The sequence below is a fragment of the Columba livia genome, chromosome 3 (genome assembly GCF_036013475.1).
Source record: "Columba livia isolate bColLiv1 breed racing homer chromosome 3, bColLiv1.pat.W.v2, whole genome shotgun sequence".
Lineage (NCBI taxonomy): Eukaryota > Metazoa > Chordata > Aves > Columbiformes > Columbidae > Columba > Columba livia.
In genome coordinates, this window is record NC_088604.1 from 2,120,838 (window position 1) to 2,140,265 (window position 19,428).

General features: G+C 47.5%; 1 protein-coding gene and 1 long non-coding RNA gene across 7 annotated transcripts in view; one reads left to right on the forward strand and one right to left on the reverse strand.

Annotated features, from left to right (window-relative positions):
- Positions 1–75: 75 nt before the first annotated feature.
- On the forward strand, positions 76–17,101 carry LOC110364791 (uncharacterized). 5 transcript variants are annotated; one of them, XR_010471054.1, is made up of 3 exons: positions 76–414; positions 818–8,465; positions 16,629–17,101. It is a non-coding gene; the product is annotated as an uncharacterized LOC110364791 (long non-coding RNA). The 5 variants fall into 5 exon arrangements; XR_010471055.1 differs by having other exon boundaries at positions 887–8,465; XR_010471056.1 differs by lacking the exon at positions 76–414 and having other exon boundaries at positions 435–1,018; positions 1,812–8,465.
- FBXO16 (F-box protein 16) overlaps positions 1,188–19,428 on the reverse strand; it is a 39,123-nt gene continuing 20,882 nt past the window's right edge. Inside the window, exons 4-9 of one of the 2 annotated variants that reach the window (XM_005510573.3) lie at positions 19,086–19,292; positions 16,574–16,738; positions 15,660–15,865; positions 8,169–8,274; positions 4,176–4,401; positions 1,188–1,377 (exon numbers count right to left, since the gene is read on the reverse strand). In XM_005510573.3, coding sequence (XP_005510630.2) covers positions 1,310–1,377; positions 4,176–4,401; positions 8,169–8,274; positions 15,660–15,865; positions 16,574–16,738; positions 19,086–19,292 — 978 coding nt within the window. In that variant the 3' untranslated portion in view covers positions 1,188–1,309. The remainder of the gene's footprint in view (positions 1,378–4,175; positions 4,402–8,168; positions 8,275–15,659; positions 15,866–16,573; positions 16,739–19,085; positions 19,293–19,428) is intronic. The other variant, XM_021298535.2, reaches the window with a different exon arrangement.

Consider the following 19,428-nt stretch of genomic DNA (forward strand, 5'->3'; position numbering starts at 1 on the left):
CCGTAATTATGGTGCCTGGTGTTAAGTTGGAGCCCTCAACATTTACCGATATTTATCGATATTGCTGCGGAGTCATCGGTGAGGCGCGAGTCCCCCCTCCGCACCCCTCCACCCCCCGCCGTCTGCCGGTCCCTGCGCCCAGTCAGCACTAGGGGGTAGCAAAGTATCGGCGTGACGAGAAAGCTGCGGGGTTTTCCTCACAAAACAGTAAAATGTTTCTGCTTGAGAGGTGCCGGGAGACCTGCGGGCTCCTGGGGGGCACAAGGGGGAGCGCTGGAAGGGACCGGGGCAGTGACCGTCCCTGTGCTGGGCACCGGGGAGGCCAAACCGCGGATCCTGGGGGCAGTTCTGGGCCCCTCACACCAAGAAAGGCCTTGAGGTGCTGGAGCGAGTGGAGAGAAGGGAACGGAGCTGGTGAGGGGCTGGAGCACAAGTGTGATGGAGCGGCTGAGGGACCTGGGGGGTTCAGCTGGAGAACAGGAGCTGAGGGGAGACCTTCTGATCTCTGAGCTGCCTGAAAGGAGCTTGGAGCCAGGGGGGTCGGGCTCTGCTCCCCAGGAACAAGCGCCAGGAGCAGAGGAAACGGCCTCAAGTTGCGCCAGGGGAGGTTGAGGTTGGATGTGGGGAACAATTTCTTCCCCAAAGGGCTGTGGGGCATTGGAACAGGCTGCCCAGGGCAGTGCTGGAGTCACCAGCCCTGGAGGGGTTGAAAAGATGTTGAAATTAAGTTCTCGGGGATATGGGGCAGTGGTAACAGTCGGCCTCGTTCTTGAGGGTCTTTTCCAACAAAAATGATTCTGTGATTCTATTAAATCAGCTTGAGATCCTTCCATGAATCTCCAGTGACTTCTAGAGCTCACAGGTGCTTCAACATCTACTTCTCCAGGCTGGGAGTTCCACGACTGAATTAACTTCCCATGTGGGGAACTGCTTTTGTTCGTTGCTGTTAGAGCCTCGCTGGCGCCACCAGCTCCTGCCTCTCCTTGCTGGTGGCATCCTGGACAACTGCTGGATTCTGGTGGGTCTCTTTGTGAGTAACGTGAATCTGGCAGTGAGGAGAGGGGAGAGGCCGCCAGGATGAGAAAACAGCATTGTGGAGGAGGAGGGAACAGGCAGCAAAGAAAAACAGGCCTCCAAAAAGAAAAAGAAAACAAGTAACAGGAAAAAAATGACAAGAGATGCTGAGAGATGTTGAAAATATGGTTTAGATCATTAGCTCCTGTTACTACCTCTCTCCTCCCTTCAGGGTTTTTTGAAGAGCTGAATTCAGTTTCCATCCCACAGGGTGAAAGATACTCCAGATCCTCTGTTAGTCTGTGTCAGATCCTTGGTTAGATGGAGCAGTGTGCCAGGGCTGGGGCTCAAACAGTGGAGGTGCTGGACAAAAGAGAAATAATGTCAGAATCAGAGTAATTTAGTCAGAGAATTCAGATTCTAAGCATATTTAGGCAGTCGGCCAATCTGTGGGATTTCGGTGGCATTTAATACCTCAAATACCTTTACAAATCTGGATTGAATTGAAAGACGGTTTGCATTCATCATCTCATTACAGACAAAATAGTTGTCAATCAAAACATCTTTACTTTTCCTGCCCACCTTTCTGGCAATCTGCAAACATTCCCTGGCAAAGCTCAGCTGCAGGAATATCTACAGTTGGCGAGTTTACCTTGGGAAAATCCTGGCAGAGATCACAAAGGTCCGGGAGTGGCCACTGAAGGAATTTAGATAGGATTTGTCTCTCTCTGATATAAAAAATACATAGTTCTGCCTTGCAAATAATGAATAATGACCATGTGATCACTTCCCTACAGAAGCTCCACTTCTTCCATCCTCCTCATCCTCTTTGATAACACTAAACTGCACCCCAGCAGCCGTTGCCGATTGTTTTGCAGAAATTAAGAGACTGAAGAACCACTTTTTCCCTGTTCCCAGCGCCTCCCGGGTGGCAGCATCAGAGTTAATTGCCACATTCCTGGGAGGTCACAGCGCTGCTGCCAGACCCGTGGGATTCCCTTGATCGACTGGGACAACCAAGAACTCAACCAAGGCCCCGAGTCTCTGCTTAACTCTTCAGTCCAGCCTGAAACCTTCCTAAGGCTCTGCCCAGGCAGTGTGACTTCAGGGTGAGAGCTTTAGTTCGTAGAAAACTTGTGTTTCTTTAGAAATACGTGCGTCTGTAACTCTAGCCTCGATGCTTTCCTCTCTTGGCTTTTACGACCAGGATGCATTTATGTCCTGTTTCCTACATGAAGCTTTCCTTGGGCCTCATCTTACTCGTTCCAGTGCTTTCCCCTACATATCATCCTTCGCCTGTGTTTGGGTTCTTTCTTTCTTCTCCCACAGAAGGATTTGCGATCGCTCATTTGCACCGTGCATCCTCCTCATGGGTGGTTAGCCTATGGACCTGCAAAAACGCTTACGCCAGGGAGATCCAAAGGGATGCTGGAGGTTTCCACGTGCTCTGTTAGCTCCTTCCTAGCTGGGATCATCAATAATTACCAGATGGTTGCTGCCCTGTAGGAGCTCCCCTCACTCCACCTCTGTGATCTCTTTGAAAAAGCCAATATTATCACATCAGAAGCCTCTTTTCCTTTGTTCACTCCAGGTTCTTTATCCACCACTGTTCTTGTGCTATTAAAAATCATTGGGGTCACAGACTACAACCCTTATGTTGATAACCCACTTGTGAACTAATAGGACTTTCACCAAAATCTGCTAAAATGTTGGGTGCTTCTGAAACATAGCCAATACTTTTCCAGCTGGCTGCAGACATGGAGGTGCTGGGTGTATCAAGAGGTGAGGTCTTCAAAAACAGCTGCCCAAGCCAATCCTAGACTGAAATGGCATGAAATTGGGTTTGATTGTGTCACTCACAGAATCACAGAATGTCCTGAGCTGGAAGGAACCCACAAAGGTCATGGAGTCCAACTGCTGTCCCTGCACAGGACACCCCACAGGTCACCCCGTGTGTCTGAGGACGGTGTCCAGTCTCTTGTTGAACACTGTCAGGTTGGGGCTGTGACACCTCCCTGGGGAGCCTGTTCAGTGTCCAGCACCTCTGGGGGAAGAACCTTTTCCTCAGGTCCCACTGACCCTCCCTGGCACATCTTCTGCCGTTCCCTGGGCTCTGTCATTTAGAAGGCAGTTGCTTCCTCATCTCCCTAGAGCTGATTGCTTTCTTTTGTAATTTGCTGAATGTTCTGCTTCAAGCCCAACCGTCTCAGGTCATCCTGGCATCAATCCAGGACCTGGCAGAGTCCCTGTGGACTTTGGATTGAGCCCATTGTCACTTCTGATCTAAGTACCAGCATTGGTATGGCCAGCAGGCCCAGGGCAGTGACCGTCCCTGTGCTGGGCACTGGGGAGGCCAAACCGCAAATCCTGGGGCAGTTCTGGGCCCCTCACACCAAGAAAGACCTTGAGGTGCTGGAGCGAGTGGAGAGAAGGGAACGGAGCTGGTGAGGGGCTGGAGCACAAGTGTGATGGAGCGGCTGAGGGACCTGGGGGGTTCAGCTGGAGAACAGGAGCTGAGGGGAGACCTTCTGATCTCTGAACTGCCTGAAAGGAGCTTGGAGCCAGGGGGGTCGGGCTCTGCTCCCCAGGAACAAGCGCCAGGAGCAGAGGAAACGGCCTCAAGTTGCGCCAGGGGAGGTTGAGGTTGGATGTGGGAACAATTTCTTCCCCAAAGGGCTGTGGGGCATTGGAACAGGCTGCCCAGGGCAGTGCTGGAGTCACCAGCCCTGGAGGGCTGGACAGACGGACATGAGGTTCTCAGGACATGGGGCAGTGCTGGGGTGGGGTATCAGTTGGACTCAATGATCTTAAAGGTCTTTTCCAAGCAGAACCATTCTGTGATTATGTGATTCTGTCTCTTGCTCTGCCACTGAGTATTAGCGAGTTAAACCCGTGTGAATCCTGTGCCAGCGTTCAATATCAAGATGACAGCCGTGACAGGCAGGTGGCTCTCACAAGTGCTAGATGTGACGTCTTTGGCCATATGTTCTCTTTTGATGCAGCAGATCACTGTCATCTGCATTCCCACCATCCAGAATGCCTGCCTTCTCCTTCTCCTACAGAAATACGCTGTCGGCACCATCTCCTTCCCTCCGCACACTAATTTGGGATCTTGGCAATCTCTGCAATAGCCTCCCCGCGGCACAGGGCAGGACACTAACATGGGGACCTGCTGTTCGTCCTTGTGAAGTCCTTCTTTCCTCTTTCATGTGGTTTCGGCACTGGGGCTCGAACAGGTGCTGGTCGGATCCCGGCGTTCCACTGGGAACTCTGGAGCAGCATCTTTGCTGCTGCTATGGAGGGCAGGTAACCGTTTGACCGGTGAGCAGCCCAGCTGGGACGAACTGCTGTTTTTGGAACAGATTGAAGATCTGCAGAGAGTGATAGCTGGGAAGAGAAGGCAGTAAAAATCATATCATCCCGACAGCTTCAGAGGGGCTGAAAATGTCAGAGTCCATTGAGAACTTGTATAAATTCTATATATTCTATCTCCATTCTATAAATTATATTCCAAAATGATATCCCTAAATGATAAAGCATAATCTGCGTTACTTGCAGTGATCTGTGCTCTGGTTGAAATTTACCTTAAGGACAAAAGGACCCAATTAGAAACTGATGCTAGTAAAGCCAAACCCTCATTAACTGATTCTTCACATCAGTTCATATGTTAATGTACAAATTCTCCCCTGGGCATATGGCTGCAACTAATCCCAGTCTCACTTGCTGTTTGAAGTCTCGCAGTGTAAAGGATGAAGTTTGTTTTAACATCCTGTTCAATGAACATTTTACTGAAGTAAAATAAAAAATAAGCAAAAAAAATCCCCTTAGCAACACCATGATTGTTTATTCCTGGAGCAAGATCCCAAATAGTCAAAAAACACAAGTGCTGCAGACCGGCAGCTTTGGGTTTTATTGACTGATATGAATTATTTGGTAACAATAGTGAACAAACGTTACCAAACCCAAACATTTATGTAGCAACTCATTAAAAAGCAATATGTGGGTGGCCAAAGCTCTAAGGGACAGACAGGCCATGATTATTAGAGCCAGGTTATACTTTTAAAATTAGAGTGACGTATAAAAGCTGAGCTTGAATATGCAAACATTATACTGAGTTATTTTCACTTTCAGGAGTAGTCCCGTGAAGTTCAACAGGATTTCTTGTATGAATAAATAAAATTCAACATAAGGTTTGCAGAATATAAATATACACTGACAGGACTGTATCTTAGTGCTGAGGAGCTTCATGTGGGCTGTACCCACACGGTACGTAAATGTGATCCATACTGAAAACATCAATTCCCTGTCAATACGTCATAGGGAAATATATTCCTGACTTCAGATGCTGCAATCTTATCACCTTAGGATATAGGCAGTGAGGCAAGAATGACTGATCCTGTCAAGAAAACGTTATTTAGTGAGTACTAAAAATAAGTCAGTAATTCAGAAACAGCTGTGAGGGTGGAACTGTCTCGAATAGAAACAAGCAGACAGCCCGAAAGGCAAAACCGGCCCCTGATTGCTGACATCGCAGTCATTTGCAAAGCTGTCAAAAACATCCATCAAACTGTGCGTTCCTAATAAAGTATCTGGGAATTTTCACTTCTTGTTTTGCTGAGAAGCTGCAGCAGAGTCCTCGGTGGAAGTTCCGTGTAAAGGACGCTGATGTGACAGCGGTGACACCTGCCAAGGGACTTGGAGGGACAAAAATCATGATGGACAGCGTAGCTCCGTGTCCGAGTGGACAGAGGTACAATAGAGTGGCCCAAAGCCGATCTGGTTTCCATGCCCAGCCCGGAGGAGTCACCCAACCCATTGTATTCTTCGCTTTTCTGTAGAAAATACCAGGAGAGCAGCTGCTAAAGGCAACGCGAGCATCACGGGGGTATAGACAAGCCATAAACCTTGATCCAGCAAAGCGCTTCAAGAGATGGTTAACACTGCAACTAGACGTATCCTTCGAGTAAGGCATGTCCCTGGGTAAAGAGAGAGCAGGAATTCCCTCCCCGCTACAGAGACATGCGCATCCATAAGAAAGAACGCGGCCCTTCATTCAGAGACCTAATTAACTTAATTGATTGTAATTTACTACTTATTCTAATTTAGCTCATTTAATTTATTCCAAATGAAGTGTGAGCCTGGTCACATTTTCTGCTACAGTTGCCATGATTACTAATAAACTCCAAAACCTCACAGATTTACTAGGAGGAGAACTGATTCACCGCACGCAAACGTGGAGCCAGTGGATGTAATTCCAGGACTCAGGTCATCATCTTAATTACGTGTTTCTTCTCTTTTTGTGTGCTGTTCATCCGCCTCCGGAGCTTGGAGCTCCATAAAATAGCCACATCTTCATTATTGGCTGTAATTTACTTTATTCTCACCTACTTTCTGCCCTTGAATCATTGATCTATTTAAGAGCTTCATTTTCATTTGACTTGATGTTTGCTTGCTTGGGGCACTTTTGTCACAGTCTGTTCTTCTAAGGATTTACTAAAAGATTTTGAGCATTAAGCCTCTTTATTTGGAGTCAGTTAAATACAAGTCTTTTCAAAGGTCTCCATTTCAACAAGATTTCCCAATGCTACCTTAATAATAAATGGAAATTAATTTTGGATTATTCCTAGCAAGTCATATATTATTTTCTATGCATCAGCGTACCGCAATTTAACTTTTAGTGTCATGTAGTCATTAATGGCCAGCCTAACAGCATGTTTATACATCAGAGAATAAGAAACAGAGCTCTTCTACTGAGATTTGGGCAACTTTAGAGAAATAAAAGCCTATTTTTAATGTAAGGGTCTAGGAAAGAGTGACACGACAACTACCAGATTTTTCACACCAAGAGAAGCCAGTGCTACCAAAATTGCACAGCACGAAGACACTGAGCTCTGTCTGGGCTTATGTCACCAAGGTTAGGCTGTCCTAACTGCTTAGGAGGGACCGAGGGATCATGGTGGAGCTTGGAAACAGGCAGTGGCTTGGAGATTGTCCCAGGGCTTTTTGTGGGGTGAGGATTCAGTACCTGCCGACTCCACATGTTCCCCTAGACATCTGTGAGCATTTTGTGTCGGCTACGTGCTTTCTGGTGACTGTTTGCTCGAGGAATCATCATGTCCCTTTTGAAGGGACAGAAGGTGACACATCCACACACACCGTTCAACCCTCTGCTGCTGCAATTTATAGCAAAACCTCCCACCGACGTTGCGCAGGAGGCTCTGGATGTCATGGTGGGAGTCAGACTAAGTGCCTGTGCCTTCCTGATCGTGGGTTTCGGGTTAAGTAACTTTGAAGAACACCTAATTTTTCTAAAATCTGGGGAAAGAAAACCAAATTCACCTTTTTTTACCCTGAACTAAGATTTTTTCACTTCTAGACTGACAATAAAATAGCTTTAAATTTGAAACAGGAAGCCGTGGTGGAATGAAACCACGTAAGGCCGCTCTGATCTAAGGGCTCCAGAGGAAGCCATCAGGGAATGGAAAATGCAATACACATGCTGAATAATTATATTTTCCGTTCTTTAACACTGACTGAATCTATTTCCTCGCCAACAGGCTGCATTTGGGGCAGGAGAATGCCTCCCAGTCTCGGGACACAATGCCTCTCTTTCATGGAAACCTTCTTTAGCTCAACTCACGTGCATTCCCTCGCTTTCATCGCTTAGGAAACGCGCTTCCAGGTCTGGAAGAACCCCCGATACACTTGTGAGCACGTCCTTCTTCCGACAGTTATTCATCACCGTATCTACAAAAGCTTCGAGCTGGGGTGTTTTCTGGAAGCCTGACTTCCCCAGACTCCTTTCATGGGAGGATGCCCTATTTTACCAGCCAGGAGCATAAAGAATCCTCAGTATTAAGACCCTGGGGCTGCTCGCTCAGGCTCAGCCTGATGAACGGAGAATAAACCCCCATCGAATTGTCCCGATCACAAGTTGCGAGCGCAGAAGAGCGGCTTTGAGGAGAGAATTGAGAATTGAGAGAGAGAATTGATCCGGTGCTTTGGGAAACAATGGAAATTGGCTGTCGGGATACGCGACGGAGGAGCGGATAACAAGGTCACTGCTTACATACAGACAGCGCTGAGCCAAAATGTTCCTGGGTGTCCCTGCTGCTGGGCTGCGGTTGATATAATTCCAAGCGGGTGATACTTGCCAGTGATTTTGCTTTATGGAGCTTATTAGATCCACGACTCGCTCTCTTTTTTCTCTCCGCTGCTTGCCGGCTGAGGTCCGGGGTCTCCCCTCCTCCTTTCTTTCTCCTGCAGAGTGGAACAGAACAGTATTAACAAGCTGGTTTCCTGGGGCTGAGAAGAAGAAAATCCCTTGTGATGTTGCCACCCAAAAAGACACAGTTTGAGATAACACATTTCATCTTGCACCTGGGGCAGACCAAGAGCGCACGATTGGATGCGGCGGCCCAGAGGAAGGTGGCAACTTGCTGGTCTTTAAGGTAATGGTAAGTTTGCAGCACTTCGGACACGTGCCCTTAGCTCGAGATTTACTGATTTAAGCTAAAATCGCTAAATACGCTACACCAGCTTAAGGGAATTCACAGCAAGACAAGTTTAGCTAAATCAGTTCAGGAGTTTTTTGTTAAGTCCATGTAACTTGTAACATAAATAATGCTGGAGGACTGCCTGTCCAACAGGTTATTTATTCATTGTTTTCATAGCCAAATACTTCTCCTTGTATATGTTTCCATAAATGTGTATGTACATAAATTTATATGCAGCTATTAATAAAGTCCATATAATTAACTGGCAGAACAGGAATATTCCAGACTCTGAAAATTAAGTACACCAGAACATGGCCAGTTGTTACATTTTTCCAATACCAGGAGTAAAATCCATACTGTGAGGAGGATTTTCTTAAGAACTTAGTCAGTCCTTAAACACATTGACTCGGAAGTTGTTCATTCCCCTTCCACATTCCAATTCTGCAATACAGAATTAGTGAATATAAAGCAACTGTGAATATAAAGCAACTTAGTGAAATTAGTGAATATAAATTAGTGAATATAAAGCAACTGTGTGCTGGCTGGGTTGATCTCCCAGCCCCACCACCAGCATCTCAAGGCTCTTGGTTGGCTAAAAAGCACAGTATGAATACAAAACCATGAATATAAAGAGTAGAAATAGACGCTAAAAGCAACATTTATCCTTATACAGGAGTAGAGTCACAACCCATAACACACACATCCTCAAAAGCAGCCAACACCAGCATGTATCTGGTATTCACTCATCCCAGACCAGCTGCAGACCAAAAATAGCAAAGAAAAATCCGACAAATTATTTCAAATGGCAAATAAAGGAAAACTGCAATCTGTAAACACTTTGCTAACAGTCAAGAGAGAAAATTCAAGCCAAACTATTATTATGGGGAATGAACTGGTCATCTTGGTGGACTTGGCAGTGTCAGGTTTACGGCTGGACTCGATCTTAAAGGTCTTTTCCAACCTCAATGACTCTGTGATCTTTAGATAGAACACAGGCCTGGCCTTGTGGTCATAAATTAAGATATTAAGCTCTGCTGTGTTGTTGTGCCCATGCTCGTGGTGTTGGAGCAGCACTGACCAACCGTGATCTCCATCCCTGGAGACATCCCAGGCCAGGCTGGACGGGGCTCTGAGCAACCTGAGCTGGTGCAGATGTCCCTGCTCATGGCAGGGGGAACTGGAGGAGCTTTGAAGATCCCTTCCAACCCAAAGTATTCCATGATTCTAGGAAAATGTAGGCAGTGAGGATGAGTTTCTCAAGGCTGCAAAGGAAAAGGGCACCGGGGCGAGCCGAGGCCAGGAGGTCTCACTCCCAGCGCTGAACTGGGTGTTTTTCACCCCATTTCCCTCCCTTAAGGAACGTTTTTAATTCCCACACACCGCACAGGCAGAGAGGACGGGGCCGGCTATTCAGAAACATGAAAAGCAAGAGACGAGCGCTGGGATTCGGGGGGCCAGCGGAACACTGTGCCCTTCTCACGCAAACCAGCCCCTTTTTTTGTCAGAAACTGGGCCCAGGCTGCTGACAGAACAATTACTGAAAGTAATTATTTTCTGATTGGGTAAACACTCCAGTACAATACGCAACTGTTTTTAGAGCCATAAATTATCTAACTGAATTACTGCTGGTTTCCAGAAGCCCGAGCTGCTTGGCCGGGGGGGGAAGGAGGTTGCATTTTGGCCGAGCTGTTGTCATGAGAAGGCGCAGGGCTCTTTCCTGAGGCACAGCCTTGGCGGGGGTCCAGCGCAAGGCCAGGATCGGAATTCATTATTCCTGATAAAGTGGGAGGCGAATCTTTTGATTTATTGGCAGCGAGCAGCACAAACACCAGATGCCTTCCAGCAGAACCGTGTGTGCACGGAGTGAAGGAAACAGCCCTCCCGGTCCTTTCCAGGCAGGTTGGAGCCCTAGTGAAAATTTGCTAACGTGGTTCCACGCTTTAGATACAAATCTGCCACTTCACATTTGCAGTATCACTTTGTGTGCAAAGACACAATCTATCCTTGCTGCGTTCTTGTTTTGGTCCTATATAAACAACAAGTTACCTGGATGCTTCAGGCAGAAAACAAACCAAACCTACCAGAAATCACCTGTATGATAAATTGCACACACACATGCAGCAACACTGAAATTTTGATAAGCCCTTCCAGGCAATTTCTAATTCAAGCCCTCCTCTTCTCTTCTTCTTCTTCTTCTTCTTCTTCTTCTTCTTCTCCTTCTTCTTCTTCTTCTCTCTCTTCTTCTTCTTCTTCTTCTTCTCTCTCTTCTTCTTCTTCTTCTCTCTCCTTCTTCTCTCTCCTTCTTCTTCTCTCTCTTCTCTCTCTTCTTCTCTTTCCTTCTTCTTCTCTCTCTTCTTCCTCTCTCTTCTTCTTCTTTTTCTTCTTCTTCTTCTCTCTCCTTCTTCTCTCTCTTCTTCTTCTCTCTCTTCTTCTCTCTCTTCTTCTTCTCTCTCCTTCTTCTTCTTCTCTCTCCTTCTTCTTCTTCTCTCTCCTTCTTCGTCTCTTCTTCTTCTCTCTCTCCTTCTTCTTCTCTCTCTTCTCTCTCTTCTTCTCTTTCCTTCTTCTTCTCTCTCTTCTTCTTCTCTCTTCTTCTTCTTTTTCTTCTTCTTCTTCTCTCTCTTCTTCTTCTCTCTCCTTCTTCTTCTCTCTCTCTTCTTTTTCTTCTCTCTTCTTCTTCTCTCTTCTTCTCTTTTCTCTCTCTTCTCCTCTCTTCCCTCAACTATACATCTGGTCATTACTATTCTTAATTTCACTGCTCAGTGACTACAAATCTTTTCCCTCGCTATCCCATCTAAACCAAACAACCTCCCCACACTCAAGGATCTCTGTCCTATCTTCTATTCGTTTGTTTTTCTGAGGTAAATACCCAATTACTGTCTTACAGCCTACAGTATATGTTTTGTGTTACCTCTTTTAGGACTCCCTTTGTCTCCGCTCCCCTTTATAATTCAGAATCGACTGCAGCTTGTCAGGCTTTCCATGTTTCCCTTTTTTTGGCTAAGCAAGGATAAGTTCTCTGCTATGAATTCACAGCAGTGTTGTTCAGATACCGCTATGGATGTGAACATGGAAAGATGACACCTCTGCCATTTAAATGACAATGTTTTGGCCGTAGCGTGGATACCCTCTTATGATGAACAGGAGAGTTGTCACCTCTCTTTGGATCAGAAAGCAAGTGTCATGTGAGGTTCAGCTCAAGAGGAGATTTTAACCAGCTCCCAGAGCTAGGAAAAGCTTTATTGTTTCACTACCTCTTAAATTCTACAAAATTCAACCTGACATTAGGCAGATTAACTTTGATTCAAAGCAGCAGCCAGTGACTAGTCTCACACATTGCTTTGATGATGGCGTCAGGTGCTCCTTTGATGTGATCCTGTTTGTTCACAGAGACTTTTCTACAAGCCAGGTTTGCCTCGGCGCAGCAGAACTCAGAAAAGATGGTTTGTGGGCTCACGGCTTCGCAGCCGACCTGCTGCCCCAAGTGTTGTCTCTGGTCCTTCTCTCCCAGCCGTCGCTTTGGCTTCCTGCTGCTTTTCTGCTGGTTCTGCTGCGGCTTTTCACACCCGCTCATCGCCTCAAGAAAACACTGGTTCCTCTCTATATGCATTCAGACGACAGCAAAACTCATTTCCTCTCCCAGGCTACCTTTGCAAAACCTTGTATTGTGGGAAATCACTCCTATTGTTTTAGCGATCTGATTTTACATAGATTTCATTACCTGTGACATTCATTTTACATGAAGAGTGGTTGTTATGCCCTTGAGCTCCAAGAATTCATCTAATCTGAAGAATAACTCTACCTAACACAACCTGGGGGGGCAGAGATTTTTATCTGGCTTTTCTGTTCTGTTTTACAAGCCCGTACACTGGTCAGGCAGGGTCTGCCGGAGCCTGTGGGCTGCAGGGAGGTAGATCATCTCACATGGGATTCACGTGAGACTCGCTGGCTCAACCGATTCGAAATTCACTCACAGTTGGCTGAGCGTGGCTGTCCAAAACAAATCCTGGTGTCACAGCGGGGCACTCTGACCACTTTGCCATCGTGCTGCTGTTGATAGGCACCCTACACCTGACCAAGCCACCCGTTAACTGCTCCTGTCACCTCCACTAAAAGCCTACACTGGAGGAGCACTCAAGCATGAAAGGTGGTCACAGAATCACAGGATGGTTTGGGTTGAAGGGACCTTCAAGCTCCCCCAGTGCCACCCCTGTCATGAGCAGGGACATCTGCACCAGCTCAGGGTGCTCAGAGCCCCGTCCAGCCTGGCCTGGAATGTCTCCAGGGATGGTTCATCTACCACCTCTCTGGCCAACCTGGGCCAGGCTCTCGCCACCCTCAGCACAAACAATTTCTGCATCATGTCTGGCCTGAATCTCCCTCCTTTAGTTTAAAACCATCACCCCTTGTCCTATTGCAACAGCCCCTGCTCAAAAGTCTGTCCCCATCTTTCTTCTCGGCCCTTTTTAAGACCAGAAAGGCCACACTGAGGTCTCCCCGGAGCTTCTGTTCTCCAGCTGAACACCCCAACTCTCTCAGCCTGTCCCCAGCAGAGCTGTTCCAGCCTCGGATCATTTCTGGGGCTCCTCAGGCCCCTCTCCAGCAGCTCCACGTGTGTCCTGTGCTGAGGCTCCTCCTGCTCCCACCGCAGACATGGAGCCGGGTGAAATGCTGAAGACCCGATCCCTGGGGGGCTGCCCAGAAGCAAAGGATGGAGAACACAATATAGACCCTTAGTGAGGGGACATCTGAGGAAGAGCCACCGAGGGGACTCCATTGGTAATGTGTCCATGGAAAAGAAGCACCAGAATATCATTTTGTGAGTGGGCAGCTGGGCCAGCACTCAAACAGCACACCTGTATTGCTGAATAATCATTCCAGATGAGACTACACACCAGCAATTACTTTTGGCTTAAGTGATATTAAAGGGAGATCCTTGATAAACAAGGAAATCTCACGGAATTTGTTTGTCTCCTTGCAATAATCCTCTATAATGACAGATAAATGCAAGATTTGCTCCAACACTTGGCATTTAAATGTTCTCCATTGCACAAGTGGATGGAGGTTTAAATCTCACAAGAAGAAAAGAGTCAATGTACTGACTGTATCATTAACAACGCAAAATCATTTGCATCTGGTTGTCAGCTGCATCTACAGCTCTAATGCTGGAAAAAGCAACTTTTAAACACATCAAACAAGGCTTGTCCCCTTTTTACGGTCAGCCCAAGGGGACCCTAAATCTCACATAAACCTTTGGGAGCCGATACCTAGAAACATTTAGCACAGCTGAGAAGTAATATCAGGACATCCATTTGCAACAAGAGGCATTTTGTCAAAATATTTAGTTAAAAGCTTCAAAGAACTCTACCCAAAAAATGGTGCTCAAGTTTGGAAACGTCCCGCAGAAAGAGGGTGAGGTGGAAACTGGAAAGCTCTTTGAAGTAGCACAGTATCCTCGGACTAGGGGACGCGGATTAGAAAATGATTCATAAAAGGCTTTAGCTCAGACACTGGGAACTTTGTGGAATACCCCGGAGGAGCGGTGGGTCCGGCGAAGTTAATCACGTTGAGAAAGAGCTTACGCAAGTGCACGTTTGCTGAGCCAAAGAACCGCTCGGCTGGGGTAATTCACGGGTTGATTGTTCCTGTGCACCAGGCTAATCTCAGCTCTATCAGTTATTCACGTAATGTACAATCTGGGTGCTTTCACTGCGGCTCAGTTGGTTCCCAAGGTTTTTGTTGGCACAGCGGAGAGGAATCTCCTCCTCTTGCACATTCGCTTGGGGGAGAGTCTGTGCAATCCTTTTCACAGGGACTCGCACTCAAGCTAATCCATTACCTGTTCACCAAGCTCAGCTTAATGATACTATTACCAGTTGCACAAATTACTGTACATCAGCTGAATGGAGGTAACTGCTGTGAGCCTGTGAAAAATAAGAGGTGGTATTAACAGAGATTTAAATGAGAAACGGGTTGAACACGGCACAGAGGTGACTAAAGGAACCTCCTTGCGACTGCTGCTGCTGATGCTTGTTGATGCACAGAAACATGACCACAGGTCTACGGTTCTGAAAATATCTGATGCCAGATGTGTCAAAGGAAAAAGCATGGGACAGTCCTAACACAAGTCAACGTGCAAAACTATACTTTGGGGTGGAAATCACAGAACCCCAGGCTGGCTGGGGTTGAAGGGACCTCTGGAGATCCCCCAGTCCAGCCCAGCTGCTCACGCAGGGTCACAGAGCAGATCACACAGGTGGGTCCAGGGGGTTTGAATGTCTCAGAGCAGGAGACTCCACACCCGCTCTGGGCAGCCTGGGCCAGGCTCTGGCACCTCCCAGCAAACAAGTTTCTGCTCATGTTCACATGGAGCCTCCTGTGTTTCAGTCTGTGCCCGTTGCCCCTCACCCTGGCGTTGGGCACCACTGAACAGAGTCTGGTCCATCCTCTGACACCCACCCTGACATATTGATCCCATTGATCACATCCCTCCCAGCTTCTCTTCTCCAGCTCAACAGCCCCAGCTCTCTCAGTCTCCTCATCACAAAGATGCTCCAGACCCCTCAGCATCTTTGTGTCCCTCCGCTGGACTCTCTCCAGTAATTCCTTGTCCTTCTTCACCTGGGGAGCCCAGCACTGGACCCACAACTGCAGACGGGGCCTCCCCAGGGCAGAGCAGAGGGGGAGGAACAACCTCCCTCCACCTGCTGCTCACACTCTTCCTCATGCACCTTTCTAATGCCTTTATTTTGCCAGCTGTTAACCAGAAAATCCTGGCAGCCTAGGAACTGATGGATCTAGGCAGTGTATCCCATGCAGTCTAAATATTTAGGTAACTAATACTTTTCAAAACTGTTGTCCTGATTCCTCCCGTTACATCTGTGTAACTTCCCCAGGAGCTACAGCCTATTTTATAGGCAGCCACTAGCAAGCTGTACCCACCTCTGCACTGAAAGGGCACAAAGTAGAGCAGCTGCAACACAACCAGACCAAGATCAACCCAAGAACAGCCAAAAAAAGCAGCAAAGTGGGTTTGCAACCAGGTTGCTGAACAACTTCCAGGCAGCTTGGAGCACAGGCGGTGAGTTTGGAAAGGACACAGGCATACCCCACGTGGCACAAAAAGCAAAAGGGAAGAGGTCGAGCTCTTACGCCTGCCGAGCCTGTTCGATGGGGTCGTAGTTGTCGAGGTAGTTGAATCGGATGGTGTCTGTAGGGTGCCTGTCTGTCGAACGCCACGGCGGGAGCTCTTTTTTCTCCTTGCTCGTCCTCCTTGCTGGCACCGAAAGTTTTGCCTCTGGGACGCTGCTTCTTACAGGTTGCACGTCAATAACTACAAAGTCATCCCTTGAAAGAGTCTAATAAGAGAGAAGAAAAGAAGGAAACAAATTGTAGCTTATAGTGAAAGTGAGATTTATTTTGCCTAACTTTAGATTTCTAAGAATTTGGTATTAACTTGAAATTAGTCTCTCCAGGCTCCATTATTGTCAGTGAACAGAAAGAGGGACACAGTGAACATCATGGCCCATGTCCCAAAATCTGCGTTAAGCTGAGCTGAACTTCTTTTGAGATGCTCTGGCTTCTCTCCATGGACTACGGAGGAAGCCTATGAGTGAGTTTGGTTAAAATTAGAAGGCTGAGCTTTGAATTCGGGGCAGAAGAATCCCACCCTCACAGCCCCACAAACCAGGCATGGCAGCAGTGAATCTCAGGAAAAAGCAATGGCTACTGAGTAATGTTCCACCTCCCTTTGAAGAAGAGAGAAAGGAATAATACCAAGGGCTATAACAGGGCTATAATGAGTGTTTTTTCCCTTCCCCCAGACTTATTTTACTACTAATTGCTGATTTTAGGTATCAAAGTGACTCTGAAATGTCAGCAGGGGTGATGTTGGGCGCTCCACCTCTGGCTACCATGTGCTCTATAAACGGGAGAAATTTAAAATGGTTTATCTTCTATTTTACGAAAGGGAGATGACAGGAAGATAAAGAGGCACAGTGGTCAGGAACCCAACCAGCCCTGTTTTCCCACTGGCCCCGAACAGCTCTGGAGGTGGTTGTACGTACCTTTGGCCTCGTGACGTGCAGCTCTTTCACCATCTCAATGTAATGTTTCTTCCAGATTCCTTGCTCAAAGGGGGTTGGAGAGAAGTTGATGTACCAGCCGAAACGGAGGCACTTCAGCATCCAGAGCTGGTCCAGTTCCGACAGGTACTTCCAGTACCAGCTCACCTGGGAAGCCCAGTAAGTTGAAAACCTTGGGATTTCAAGCATCCAAGACTGCAGCAAGAGACTTCTGCGCTGTGGATGTAATTCCCCTATGTCCTTACTCTACTACAATTATATTCAGCGCTTCTTATGCTCCATTTAAACCTTTCAATAAACCATTCAAGGTCTTCACGGCATGCTCAGTGTCTAAGTGTTAGCTGATCTCCAGCACAGGGTGAAATACTCCAAGAAACACGGGCCCAGAGAAGAAATCTCAGCTTGTTTGGGGTAACTTCCTGCACTTCTCCTCAATAAGCTACAGTACTTGGAATAACCCATTTATCAGCTTCCAGTGAGAAAAACAGCATCAATAAACTCCCTAAGACTGATAGACCTGTTCTGAATGTCTTCTTCTGCTCACGTTCTGCTGTTACGCTCCATCACACAGTCACTTGGTGTAAAATGCTTCTTCCAGCTTCAGGACAAACATCATCACAGAATCCCAGAATGTCAGGGGTTGGAAGGGCCCTGGAAAGCTCATCCAGTGCAATCCCCCCATGGAGCAGGAACACCCAGATGAGGTTACACAGGAAGGTGTCCAGGCGGGTTGGAATGTCTGCACAGAAGGAGACTCCACAACCCCCTGGGCAGCCTGGGCCAGGCTCTGACACCCTCACCCCCAACAAGTTGCTTCTCAAATACAAGTGGAACCTCCTGTGTTCCAGTTTGCACCCATTGCCCCTTGTCCTGTCCCTGGTTGTCACCAGAAGAGCCTGGCTCCATCCTCCTGACACTCCCCCTTTCCATCTTGACCCCCATGAACGAGTCCCCCCTCAGTCTCCTCTTGTCCAGCTCCAGAGCCCCAGCTCCCTCAGCCTTTCCTCCCACGGGAGATGCTCCACTCCCTTCAGCATCTTGGTGGCTGCGCTGGACCCTCTCCAGCAGTTCCCTGTCCTGCTGGAACTGAGGGGCCACAGCTGGACACAATATTCCAGGTGTGGTCTCCCCAGGGCAGAGCAGAGGGGCAGGAGAACCTCTCTGACCTACTGACCACCCCCTTCTAACCCACCCCAGGTACCATTGGCTTCCTGGCCACAAGGGCCCAGTGCTGGCTCATGGTCACCCTGCTGTCCCCAGGACCCCCAGGTCCCTTTCCCCTACACTGCTCTCCAACAGGCCATTCCCAACTTACACTGGAACCTGGGGTTGTTCCTGCCCAGATTCAAGACTCTACACTTGCCCTTGTTCTAGTTCATTAAATTTTCCCTGCCCAGCTCTCCAGCCTGTCCAGGTCTCTGATGGCAGCACAGCTTCCAGTGTCACCACTCCTCCCAGCTTGGTGTCACCAGCAAACTTGCTGACAGTCACTCTGTTCCCTCATTCAAATCATTGATGAATATATTGAATAGCACAGGTCCCAGCACTGACCCTTGAACACTGCACTAGATCCAGGCCTCCAACTGGACTCTGCCCCATTGACCACGACTCTCTGGCTTCTTCCCTTCAGCCAGTTCACAGTCACCTCACTGTTGCACTGCCCAGCTTTATACAGCAGCTGTCCAACGATCTGACACAAGTAGAACTGTGCAAACCTTTCTTTCTAAGTAATTCCCTAACCTGTCTTCTCCCTGCCTGGGAGTGAATAGGGTGAGTTGCATCCACATAAAACATGAAGGGCTGGTGCAAGACACTAGAACAAGCTTTAAACGAGCTGAGGTTCTGATACATATATTAGCGCGGTGATAACGTCACCAATATCTGAACTTATTCATTCAGAACTACTTTGGGCATCACCTCACAGCGCTTTATCTCATGCAAACATAGTTTTGTTTGTGCTCAAAAGACAGAAGCTCCATCTGCCTTACTCCAAAGCACATCTGTAACTTCTCTGCTTCTCCACATCCAACACTTTGCCCTCGAGCATTTTAAAAGATCTGGTTTTCTTAAAGCATCGCACGTGATTCTTTGCAACTAGCACAAGCCAATACTTTTCAAAGCAATGAATGATTCTGCACACAGTGCAAGGTACTTTAAAATAACATGATTTCCAGAAAGTACCAGGCCTCCTTCTTGGGAAGAATCAGTCTTGTCAAGAACCACATGTTAAATGCCTTAGAGCTGAGCATCTAAAATTACTCCTCACTTTTGTAAATCTTGGCCAATCTGGCTTCACTGAGGATCTGCAGAAACGTTGCATGTGGTCTCACATAAGCACCACGAAGCATTTGGCACCAGGCTGCCAAATGAAGACATCCTTGCAGTCCAAAGCACATAACTGGTATGTCTTTACTGAAAACAGTGCTGTTTCCTTTTTCCTTTCAAGTAGCTTGACCTGACTGTCTGAACTTTACGTACACGTTGGCTTTTTTACCTGTGCGCATCGGCAGAGGCTCCGCGGGTCCAGGAAGGAGAAGATGTATAAGGAAAGGACTCGGGGAAGCCTCGTGGTGAAATCCAGAGCCTCGGTGGGAATGCGATCGTGCAGCTGCTTGGCACAGAATTTCTGCTGTGGCAGGGAGCAGCGTGCCAACAGGTCCCCCAGGATCCGCCGCCTCTGACCGTCTGTCCACTTGTCAAACTGGGGAAAAGAAAGGAGTTTCAGGTTCTGAGAAACTGGAGATTCAACTTCTTAAAATAAAGCACACATTTAAGACAAGGGAAAGTGCATAAGCAGCACATTCTGGTGACTCATTGAAGAGCGAAGCATGTAGGAA